The 12,935-nt window shown below is 34.0% G+C and overlaps 2 protein-coding genes across 3 annotated transcripts; both read left to right on the forward strand.

Annotated features, from left to right (window-relative positions):
- Positions 1 to 452: 452 nt before the first annotated feature.
- On the forward strand, positions 453 to 3,955 carry LOC116351338 (neprilysin-2-like). 2 transcript variants are annotated; one of them, XM_031783426.1, is made up of 12 exons: positions 453 to 487; positions 751 to 860; positions 929 to 1,091; positions 1,242 to 1,644; positions 1,712 to 1,888; positions 1,959 to 2,335; positions 2,394 to 2,803; positions 2,874 to 2,918; positions 3,003 to 3,089; positions 3,162 to 3,280; positions 3,359 to 3,545; positions 3,611 to 3,955. In XM_031783426.1, the coding sequence occupies exons 2-12, from the start codon at positions 815 to 817 to the stop codon at positions 3,760 to 3,762; spliced, it is 2,166 nt and encodes a 721-aa protein (XP_031639286.1). In that variant the 5' UTR covers positions 453 to 487; positions 751 to 814; the 3' UTR covers positions 3,763 to 3,955. The 2 variants fall into 2 exon arrangements, with proteins under 2 accessions (XP_031639286.1, XP_031639287.1); XM_031783427.1 differs by having other exon boundaries at positions 471 to 487; positions 754 to 860.
- A 5,767-nt stretch (positions 3,956 to 9,722) lies between these two features.
- LOC116351340 (zinc finger protein 91-like) lies at positions 9,723 to 12,624 on the forward strand. Its single transcript, XM_031783429.1, has 2 exons — positions 9,723 to 9,882; positions 11,481 to 12,624. The coding sequence occupies exon 2, from the start codon at positions 11,488 to 11,490 to the stop codon at positions 12,445 to 12,447; it is 960 nt and encodes a 319-aa protein (XP_031639289.1). The 5' UTR covers positions 9,723 to 9,882; positions 11,481 to 11,487; the 3' UTR covers positions 12,448 to 12,624.
- Positions 12,625 to 12,935: the final 311 nt, after the last annotated feature.

Here is a 12,935-nt window from a genome sequence, read left to right on the forward strand (position 1 = left end):
TATCAGAAGTATTAGCATGAAACAACTCATTATTAGTGTCTCAGACTTATCAGCTGGTTTCAACTTTGTCAGATTTATACCATAATTTGTGATCCGTAACAAATAATCTGGGTTCATGTGCTTTTTTTGTTACAATCTGTGGTTCTTTTATCATACTGTTTTTATTATTCATTTGCCGAATGCTATCATTCCTTTGAGCTGTGCAAATTTCTTTCTTATTTTTGCACGTGCGTACGAAGCGGAAGTAAAATCAAAGATTAATTTCAAGTCCAAATTAAAGATAAAGTAAACATAATTCAAAATTATCCCTTATATCTTTTCTGTTCCTATAACTGGGCCAATGACAATACATGGTTGTTATTTATGATTTTGCACCAAGTGAGATCACTGATAACATGTTTTGTATCGTACATTGTGTGTGTGGAAAAAGTATAAAAAGAAATTGGTCTTGGCAGAAATTCAACACATCACTCGAGCTTTCTTTAAGGTAAGTCGAAATACAGGGATTTTGTAAATTCCCAATGGGAAGTGAGAATAATACATAAAATCTAAGAAAAACACTTTGGATATTTTTGAAGAAATTCTCGCTTTGAGAAGCTGATCAGCTGATCACTGATAACGAGCAGCATAATATCACAAGTTAAAAAAAATTAAAATTGATTTCTGCTCCTACGTGCTCGTCCAGCTCTTCAGAGCGCTCCTCCTCACATATATTGAGAAACAGTCTCTAATTTTTACACTTTTTTTCAGAAGTTTAATGACCAATTCTGTGCTGATCTTCAATTAGCCGCAAATAATATTTGAATTATAAAAAATGTTAAAATTGTGCCTATTCGCGATTCTAGCCCTCACCGGCATTGGTATAAACTATTCGGATTTCGAACAGTTCTAATTGATTTTTAATACATATTTCGTTTCTTTTCCAAAGCAATTTCCAATTGCAAATCCATTCATAGCTATCAAACATTTCCGCCCGTAAACAAAACGAATGAATGTGATAACGTGTGTCAAACACCTGGCTGCATCCACGAAGCCTCACGTATTCTCGGCCAGATGGATGAATCGGTAGATCCGTGCAATGATTTCTACAGGTAGTAGATCATAAAAGAGATACTTCAACTTTTTGAATTAAATCGGAATGTAGATAAGATTCGTATCATAAAACGATGTGAATTATCTACATTTTTTACCCTCGTTTTCATACATTATATCTGCTTACTTTCGGTGCACCCTTTCTACAGTTTTGCATGCGGAAAATTTGTGAAAGAGACAATCATTCCGGATGAAAAAGCGGGAGTTACCCCATTTTCGATAGTTGGGGATAAACTCCAAGAGCAGCTACGTTCATTGCTTCGCGAGAAAATCAATCCAAATGATTCACCACCATTTAATTTGGCGAAAAAATTGTATAAAGCATGCATGAACAAAACACAGATTGAAGCAATTGGATTGAAACCATTACGCGATATCACCGATAGACTTGGTGGATGGCCAGTTGTCAAGGGTTACGATTGGAACACAAAATCCGACTGGAGTTGGACATGGGCCGTTAAGGAATTCCGTAAATATGGCTTCAGCATGGATTATATTTTTGATTTATCCATTGGCACCGATTTTAAAAATTCAACAGTACGAGTACTTGCAGTAAGTATCGATTTCATTTCACGATGAAATTTGTTATAAAATTGCTTACATTACTTGTTTTTCACAGATCGATCAAGCTGCATTGGGTTTAAGTCGTGAATATTTGACTAAAGGATTTGATGATAAAATCGTTAAGGCGTACTATGAATATATGGTGGATATGGCGGTTATTTATGGTGCCGATCGCAGGCACGCTGAACGAGAGCTTAAGGAATCACTTCAGTTTGAAATGAAATTGGCCAATGTAAGTCCCCACTAGCTCTTCTAGAGAGTCGAATGTGAACCAAGATTATTTTCTTTTTCTTTCATAATAGATTTCATCGTCAAGTGAAGAACGAAGAAACTACACAGCACTGTACAATCCATACACGCTGCGAGACGTACAAAAGATGTATCCATACATTCAATGGGTTGCGTACATAAATGCGTTGATGATGTCAATCCAATCTGTCAACGAGAATGAAGTTATCGTAGTTAGTGTACCGTCTTACTTCAAAAAATTGGGTCAATTATTGCAAGACACTCCCAAGCGTACCATCGCTAACTATATGATGTGGCGCATTACATCTTATTCATCGTTCTTCCTCACTAGTGAATTGCGCAACAGGCAATTGATTTACAGAACGGCCGTAAACGGTATACAAGAACAAGGAGCGAGATGGAAGGAATGTACTGATCTCACTAAGGAAAGGTAAAAACTCTCTTTTTCCAAAAAATTAGATGGCTTCATAATTTCGATTTCGATTTAGTTTGCCAATGGCTGTTGGTGCATTGTATGTTCGAAAGCACTTCCAACAAGACTCAAAAGCCGCTGCTATGGATATGGTGAATCGAATCCGCAATGAAATGGAGCTTATTTTAAACGATGCCAAATGGATGGATGACGAAACACGCCAATCGGCTCTCAATAAATTGAAAGCAATGTCGACATACGTCGGATATCCCGATGAAATGATGAACGATTCTAAAATTGAAGAATACCACAAAAACGTAGAAATCGACGAAAATAACTATCTGTTGTCCTATTTGAATTTGAGTGTGTTTGGTACTGATCTTGGTTTTAAGGAATTTCGTAAGCCATACATCAAAACCGATTGGACCATGCATTCGGATCCAGCTATAGTCAACGCTTTTTACTCTTCCATCTCAAATAGCATAGGTTAGAATGACATAATACAAGTTTCGTGATGATTCTCTTTAAAAATTGAATTTCAATCAAATTATTACAGAATTTCCGGCAGGAGTTCTACAGGGCAATTTCTTCTCGTCCAACCGTAAGTTCTGCATATTTAAAAAAAAACAATTTGATGAAGTGCACTGCATTCCATTATTTTAATGGTGTCGTTTTTTCCTAATAGGTCCAACATATTTGAACTATGGAGGAATTGGTATGATCATTGGGCATGAAATAACACATGGCTTTGACGATCAGGGGAGTCAATTTGGTAGTCATCAACCGTATACATTTCAATTTTTACATAAATAAATGTTATTTTTTTCTTTGAAAAAAAAAAAAGATCTAAATGGTAATTTGGTTGATTGGTGGAAACCTGAAACGAAGGTTCATTATTTGGAAAAGGCAAAGTGCATAATTGAACAATACGGAAACTATACAGAGCCGTTGACCGGACTTAAGGTAATTTTTTGTATTTCTATTACCTTTCCATTCTTTTCTATACAAATTTTGATGTGTTTTCGAACTGAAAACGAGCAGTTGAATGGCATCAACACACAAGGAGAGAATATTGCCGATAATGGAGGTATCAAAGAAACTTATCTCGCTTATCGAAAATGGCAAAAAGAAAATGACCGAGAACAAAGATTGCCCGGCTTGAATTACACCGCACAACAAATGTTTTGGCTCTCAGCAGCACAGACGTGGTGCAATTCATATAGACCAGGTAATTAATGTTATATTTTTATTGAAGACCTACCACGTGAGCACCTTTACCTTCTATATTTTTAGAATCGATCAAATCACTGATTATACCAGACGTGCATAGTCCAGGGCAATTTCGTGTACTTGGACCATTGAGAAATCGCCAAGAATTTGCCGATGATTTCAATTGCCCAATGGGAAGTCCGATGAATCCGGCCAAAAAATGTGAAGTTTGGTAGTCATATAATTCTAAAAATTTGAATTTATCACAAGCTCCTTATCAGTTGGCTGAGTTTTCATCTGAGAAATAAGACAATCCGTTTGAGTCTTGGATCTTTATGATTTCAAGTAATTTATTAGTTTAGTTTTACGGTTATAAGTAAGCAAAAATGTAAATAAAGCAAAGCAGCACATTAGGCAGTTTTCATGTGATACATTTTGTGGACGAAATAAATATTTATTTGAAATAACAAGCTGGGTCGTTATTACTTTTCCGCACACACCTAGTGTGTAAGATAAAGTATTGAAATCGGTCGAAAAATTAACACCCCCAAAAAACATGTTTTCTGGGTTTTTTGAGAGCCAGGGAACACGAATCAGTCGTTTTTTCGATGTCCCAATGTATGTGCGTGGTACAATAATTATTTGTTATTTGTCTACTTGTTGATGTTAAGAGAATTTTTGAACAATAGTTCCTTAGATTTGATGTAAGTACAATCGGCTAATTCGAATGATCTTCTGAACTCACAGAAACGCTGTGACATTGCTCAAATCATCAGAATTGATTAAGGCACTTTTCCTCATCAAAAGGCGTTGTCTAAACTGTTTTCTACTAGCGCTTGTCTCTTGACTTATGCATTGCGATGAATTAAACATGCTTTTGTGTGGTGGTTGACTTTGAAGACATATGAAACTGGATAAAAATGACGACATAAGTGCAACAAACGCCAACCATCTGAAAATAGAAATCTGAAATGAGCAGAAGATCTAAGGTAAAACATTCGGTTCCCAATGTACTCCAGCGAAAAATCGGCGATCAATGATAAAAAATCCTTTTGCACTTAGCGATAAGTCCAACTGATCGATTTGTAATAAGAGCCCCTGCTTGGCATATTGTAATTTTTCATTATCACCCCGTCCGAACGTTAGTTTTTCAATGTTTTTGATTAATTCAATTTTCTAGCATAGAAATGGATGTATTATGGTTAAATTGTGTCACAAAGAAATAATAAAACCTTGAAATCACCTGAGCGCTATAGTTATGGCATGAATTTATCAAAATGATTGTGGTTACAACAGCAATCAATAAAATATACACTGTACCTGTTGACGAAAAAGCTATTATTATTAAAATCAATAAAAGAGTAAAAAAAAGAAAGAAAAATCGTTTGACGAAAGAAAAAAGGTCGCTAAATTTACGCATAATCTGCAAGATGCCTCCGTGATCTCTAATAAGCCAAAAAGTGTCAAACGGATAAATTGTGAATTGAATGAATTTATCTAAAAGCAGTGCCATCAATATCCAACCAAAACGACGTTCAATATTACTTTTAATCATCCATATCTCCAAATACACAAACGATATGTAATTTAATACACGCAGACGTTGAATTTCATCGATTTTGTTCAATTTTGAATGTTGACTCAGACTCGTATTCAAGAGCTTTAATGTAGAATGCATCAAGTCGATGTGGAACATAAAATAGAGTTCAAATGCAAAATTGAACACTTTCATTGTTGTTAGAACTCTTTCAGTCGTTTTGCTGCATGTAAACACCGGGATGAATTCACGGCAAATCATTAAAATTACATGAAAACTCGTTCGTATGAAAATGTTGCAATTGTGACAGCGTATAAATTTGCCAGCATTAAAATTTACACCAAATTCCTGTTCAATGTTAGTTTTCATGTTCAGTATAATATTTAGAATGTTTTGCAATTTATCTTTCGCAGAGATATTTGAAATTATTATTAACACACTGGGAACAATCAGATTCAGTTTGAAAATATCAAACATCCGATCAACTAAAGAGTTTTTGACGTGCCATCTCTCACTGATTATAAAATATGTGCAAATTGTGGTTATGATCGAATGGATTGTTAAGGGGATCCATTTTATGTATTTTCGATTCAAAGCTTTGGGGACACAGAGTGTTTGAGCGGTCAAAAAATAGAGTAAATAGTACTTGTTGAAGGTCTTGACTTCCATTATGACAGTTTGCTTCATGTGGAAAAGATGAAGGTTGAAACTATACTAATTACGATTGGTGTTCATGATTTTCTATTGGAATTTATTGAATTCATGCTTTCAATGGAAAAACCACGGAAAAACGAAGTTCATTAAAAGGTTTCTGGTTAATGCTTTTTTCCAAGAATTTCAACTAATTATTGTGGATTTTTTCGTTTAATTAGATGCCGTAGTGCCGTAGAATGGTATTTTTGATAAACATAATGCAAAATATGAATAGACTACATAAAAGCGTCAATCAAAGCAGTAAAATCATCGAGCACGACTTTTTTCCATGTGACAAAACACGTACACTCACCTTGACCTTACCTTGTTTCGAGTGAAAAAATTTATTCCAAAGGATCGAGTACTATCTGTCAAAATATTTCCCCCTATGCCAAGCGAAATTAATTCGATATACGGCGCTGATGTAAATGTCACTCTGTCATTTCACAATAATACTTTTTTGGCTTGACAATATATAAGCTCTTCATTTAAAATGCATACACATTCATAATTATTGAATCGTTGAAAAAAAAACATGTCATAAAATATTTTTCTAACATTTTTCATTAAAAAATTTATTAAATTTTTTTTTATAAAAAAATTAATTTGTTTATAAATTACAATAATTTCAACAAAAAATGTTTCATCGATTAAATAAGAATCCAATGTAAATAGTAATGACAATGCGACACCTACCGTAAAAATGCAAAAAGAAACTTAGTTGGTATCCATTGTAGCATTTTTGTCCACCATGACAGCATCTTCGTTTTACTTGACCAATCACAGAGAAGCAAAACGAAGATGCTGTTATGGCGGACCAAAATGTTACAATTCCAAATAAGTTTCCTTTTCTATTTTAACGGTAGGTGTCGCATTGGTATTACTTTTTACATTAGATTCTTGTTCAATCTATGAAAAAAAAAATTGAAATTATTGTTATTTTTAAACAAATAAATTTAAAATAAACGTAAGAAGAATATTTTATGATATGTTTCTTTTTTTTACTCGACCGTTCAAAAATTATGCATGTTGAATGAAGAGCTTATATATTGTCAAGTCAAAAAATGTATCATTGTGGAATGACATAGAGTGACATTTAAATCAGCGCCGCATATCGGATTTATTTCGCTTAGCAAAGGGGGAAACGTCGTACTCGCTCCTTTTATAGTTCGAAATAATATATTACTATTTTCATATAGACATTCTTCTATTAAGGAATAGTTATCAAATGGATGGAACTTTATTCGTGAGCCATTTTTTTTTATTTTCACATGAAATTCACAACAAATGAACAACGACAAGATTGAGTCAACCAGTGGTTTGGCTATGGTACCTCCCCATTAAGAACCAGCTTACACTGGATAATATGAACTCTTTATTGTGAAAAACCCATGTTTTGATTTGATACCCCCCATAAATTCATCGTTGCTACGCCACTGGAGTCAACCATCGACAACAACTTTCAACAAAAATGATGATATGTGGGAAATAAATATTAAATAAACCGTAAATACTTTATCCGTCAATATCAACATATTAAAACTACTTTTCTTCACACAGGAAATAAATACATCGACATTTATACGACATGTCAGGATCTAGTTGGCAATTCGTATAAAATTCGATTTGCTCGTATACTTTCATGCAAAATATCTCTCTTTATATTCACTTTTGTGCGGAACTTAAGACAAATGAAGAAGATTTACACAAAAAAGAATACACAAAAACGATATTTTAGATGAAACTATACGAACAAGTAGAATTTTATACGAATTTCCAACTAGATGCAAATTCTATATGGCATGTCGTATCGTGTCGTATAGTTTTCAATGTATTTGTTTGTCTATCGAGTGAAAATTAAATTAAATTCGTAGAAATCTAGGTAGAAATCCATTCACAGAATACATGTTCAGTTCACATTTTTGCCACCTTTATTTTCATTTATATGAAACTGGATAAATATGACGATATAAGTGCAACAAGCGCCAGCCATCTGAAAATGGAAATCTCGTATAAAAAGAAGGTCTAAATAAGGTAAAACGACTCAATTTACTCCAGCAAAAAACCGTCGATCGATGATAAAGAATCCTTTTCCACTAAGCGATATGTCCAACTGATCGATTTGTAATAAGAGCCCCTGTTTGGCATATTGTAGTTTTTCATTGTCACCAACGCCAAACGTTAGTTTTCCAATGTTTTTGATCAATTCAATTTTCTAGCATGGAAAACAATAAATTATACTATTAAATAATATTGGAAAAAAACCGGAAAAATCACCTGAGTGCTATAGTTATGGCATGAATTTATCAAAATCATTGTTGTTACAAAAGCAATTGAAAAGTAGCAGATTGTTCCTGTTGAGAAACAAAAATATGATAAAACTGTAAACGAAAAGGCCTCTTTATTTTACTGGAGAAAATATGACCACATATGTGAAAAAAATATTTACGCATAATTTGTATGACAGTGCCATTGCCAGAAATCAGCCGATACATGTCATACGGATGAATTGTGAGTTGAATGAATTTATCTAAGAGCACTGCCAGCAATGTCCAACCAAAACGACGTTCAATGTTACTTTTAATCACCCATATTTTCAAATACACAAACGATATGTAATTTAGTAGATGGAAACGCCGATTTCCATCGAGTTTCTCCAGTTTTGAATGTCGATTCAGGTTCGTGTTCAAGAACTTCAAAATGGAATGCATCAAGTCGACGTGGAACAAAAAAAAGAGTTCAAACGCGACATTGAATATATTCATGAATGCAATAATTCTTCCAATCATTTTGCTGCATGCAAACACAGGGATAAATTCACGATAAATAAATTGAAACAACTGAAAACTCAGTCTAATGAAAATGTTGCGATTGTGACATCGTATAAATTTTCCAACACTGAAATTTACACCAAACTCGCGTTCGATATCAGCTATCAAGTCGAGCACAATATTCGGAATATTCTGCAAATTGGTTTTTGTAGTAGAGATATTTGAAATTATCATTAACACACTTGGGAGGATGATGATCAATTTGAAAATGTCCAACAACCAATCAGTTAGAGATTTTTTGACATTACATGTGTCATCGATGGTAAGATCTGTACAAATAATTGTTATTATCGAATGGACTATTAATGGAATCCATTTTAAATATTTTTGATTCAAAGTTTTGGGAGCGCAGACTGTTTGAGCGGTTAAAAAATAGAGTAAAATATACTTGTTGAAACTCTTGACTTCCATGATGATACTTTGCTTCGTTCGTGTGGAATTGAAGAAGATTGGAACTATACTAATTACGTCGTTCGGAGTCAATGGTTTTCTGGAATCGATTTGTTTGACTGAAAGTGGGAGAGTCGGCAGAAACTTTGTGGTGTTTCGTTAAAGTTTTAGAATTTCCAGAGAACTCCAGGAACAATTAGTGATATTGATTTTATATTTAAGTAGTTTTCGAAGAAAAACCTTTCAATGATAGAACAGAACATGCCATTATTGAATTCATGGGTGAATAAAACAAAAAACGTCAACATTTATTTATGATTCTATTGAAAATATGGAGAGGAGAGTATGTTTTTATTCAGACATTACTCAGCCATAAGCGCTGAATAACATACTCTCTTCTCGATATATTCAATAGAATTAACGTATGAGTATTTTTGAAAATTTATATAATTATTGATAATTATTTATTACACGATTGTTTGAAATGATCCAATAAACATGTAAACGTCATTTATTTCATTATTTTTCTCACTCTTTTGAACTTCGCGCAAAGCAAATTCGATCGCGGTTTGACAGATATCATCAATTCGCCGTTTTAAACGATGAACTGATTTCGTTGTCATCGTCTCTTATGCCGAACTTCATTCGGCTGTACCAACTACTGCGCTCTCGGTCATTTTGTCATCATGTTTCACGTTGTGCAGACCCTAGTCTTCATATTATTCCATCTCAAAGCGTAAAAATAAAGTAATTACAATTGAATCGAATTGCAAATCAATAAAAGCAAAGTTATATTCATCGGAAGAAACTAAATTTTCTAAAGGAATTTTGAAAGTGGGCAACATTTTTCGATTTTTTGTCATTTACGTTCATTTATACAGATCGTGGCACACATACACACCAAGGTGAGTAAAGAAAACGCTTGGAAAAATAAAAGCGAATGCTGTTTCTTACACTATTCCAAAGTTGCTATTCTCATAAAAACTGTGAAATAATTATTTGCATTGAAATCTGCTTGGATTTACCCAAAAAACAACATTTTTTCGTCATATAAAAAAAGTCAATTCTTTGAATTAATATCCAATATGGCGTCTATGGCCACCATACACACATATTATGCATTGAAATAATGACGTCATGATCATAAGTTTTCAGTTTCTATGTTCGTTGTTGCGCAAAAAATCGAAATAGCGTAAAATTAATCCAAAAATAAAGAGTCTTACGGGAGTAAGACGAACTTTTCCGCACTGTGGTAGTTGCGTATTTTATTAAGAAAGTTCAAAATAATATATTTGTTCGATTTTTCAAGCCATTCAAGCGGCGTAAAGTTCGAGACCAAAAAATATGTTCAAGCCTTGGCATCGAAATATTCTTTAATTTAATAGCAGAAGTACTCGAGAAAAGATTTTTCATACTTTCATGATGAAACCATTTGTACGACATTTGAAAGTATTCTATTTTCTAACAAAACACTATAAAAATATATCTGACGTTAATTTTGCCATAAAGATTATTTTTGAAACACTTTTCATAACTAAAGTCACAACAAATTTGGATTTTTGTATGGGAGCCATGTCTGTATGCTACCTTAATGGCGTGAAACTTTGCACAGGTTATTTTTTTCACAAATAACATTCGGATGCTTTGGAGAAATTTCAACCAAAATCAAGAGTACCTCCCATACAAAATATTCGTTTTTGAGCCAATTGAAAATTTTGTATGGGAGGTACCCCTAATTTTAAATGAAATCTCTTCAAATTTTCAGAATGTTATACTTTTGTGTAAAAAATAGTCTGTGCAAAGTTTCACGTCATTAAGGTAGCATACAGGCATGGCTCCCATACAAAAATCCAAATTTTTTGTGATTTTTTCAAGGAAACTGTTTCAAAAATTGATTGTATCTCAAAACTAACGTCGGATTCGGTTTTCTCGTGCCAAAAAATCCCCCAATACATATTTTTGAGTGTTTAAGTCTTCATTAAGTATGACTTTTGGACGAAAATTGGACTCTTTTTCATAGGTATCACTCCAGGCATGACATTTTTTTCCATCAACCAAAATCGCTCAAAATCTAATGATTTCTATTCCTTGGGACCCCCAATCATCCCGTGAAGTCAGATTTTAAATAACTTTTCTGGGTGGTGAGATAATCGATGGACAAATTTTGCGTACGGCGGACAACGTACGACGTACGACGTACGACGTACGACGTGGAACAGACCCACAACAACCATGCTCAAAACGGCCTGATTCGGGTTCTCTGACCTCAGAAACGTCCAGAAAACATGTTTTTGAGGTTTCGTAAATTTTGACCTATTGCAATACTTTCCCCTTTCACACTAGGTGTGTGCGAAAAAGTAATAACTATTTGACACAATTAACGCAACAAACACACCAATTAAATTTCATAGAATTTTATTTGTGCAAATAGTCTTCGTTTATTGAATGTTACTAATGAAATGTATTTATTTTTCTCTGTTATTTATCGTCATGTTTGATTCAGGAAGACAATGAATCCATTTCAATGTAAGGATGTTAGTGGCGGAAAGGTTGGCCACAAGTGCAAATGCAGGCCAAGGTGTTCACAAATCACGGTGAAGAAAGAAGCCACCGTCAAAGAAGAGCCGAATGATATGATTCAGTACTCACCGCCACCATCGCCAATTGGAACGGGCGCCACCATCAAATCGGAGAGCGAGAGTGACGACGACTGTTTGCACAACGATATCAAGGAGGAAATCAAATGTGAAGATGAATGTGCTAAGAAGCAATGCGATACAGCACACGATGATGGCGAAGGTGGAATCGATGATAATGGTCCAGTTTGCGCTAATGTTGACAATTCAACCCGTAATGAAATGCCACACACATCAAAAGGCAATGGAACGAAGCCAAAAAGTGCAAAGAAAGCACGCAAAGGCAAAACATCAAAGAAAACGAAGGTTGCGCCACAGCTGAAGAAGCATAAATGTAATATATGCAATTATTCGGCATCGTACAAGTCAATACTTACACGCCACATACGAGTTCACACCGGAAAGAAGCCTTTTGTGTGTGAAATATGTGCAAAGGCTTTTAAAGAGAAGATTACTCTGAAGCGGCATAAGATAGTCCATGCAGCACAATTTCCATTCGGTTGTTCGAAATGCGGTAATGGTTTTATCCAAGAAATCGACAAGATTAACCACGAGACAAAATGCAAATGTCCTCAATACCAATGTCATTTATGTAAAAGCACAACTCGATATTTGTCAAATCTGTCAAATCTGAAGCAGCATATGCGAATCCATAATGGCGTGAAGCCATTCAAATGCACTGTTTGCTCCAGAACATTTAGTATGAAAAGTTCTCTCAACGCTCATTTACGGACTCACACATGCTCGCGACATTGGCGAACAAATATAAAATCGGGAATCAGCGCCATGTACATCATGGTGAAAAAATATGTAAACATCCAATTGATACAATAGAATAGAATTGATACAATAGATTGTTGTCAATTGTCAATTTCGATTTATATGCCCAGTGAAGTGACAACCAAAATCTAAACAAATAATCCGGAATAAAAATATTTTATGTGTTTTAATTGCTAAAATATGCATAACAAACTAATTTAATCTCAAAACGTTTCTCATACATTTTTTTTCTTTCATGGCGGAATTGACGTTTGATATCATATTTGATATTTTTCTCGGTGAAGTGAAAAACAAATCTATATTCTAAATATAAATAATCCGGAATAGAAACATTATGTGTTTTAATTTATTTTAATTGTAAAAATAATGTATATTTGAATAAAATAAATAATTATATGTTTAATAATTGTAGTTTCTTGTGACACTATGTTTGGTGGTTCTGAGCACCAAATAGCGTTGGTTAGAAACCAGTTCCACTTGGATCCCAAGGAGAGCTATGTATTGGTGATGAAATTAATATTATTACTCCGGAATGTGTTTTA

Source organism: Contarinia nasturtii, unplaced genomic scaffold (genome assembly GCF_009176525.2).
Source record: "Contarinia nasturtii isolate CC-2019 unplaced genomic scaffold, AAFC_CNas_1.1 Cnas_scaffold_5247, whole genome shotgun sequence".
NCBI lineage: Eukaryota > Metazoa > Arthropoda > Insecta > Diptera > Cecidomyiidae > Contarinia > Contarinia nasturtii.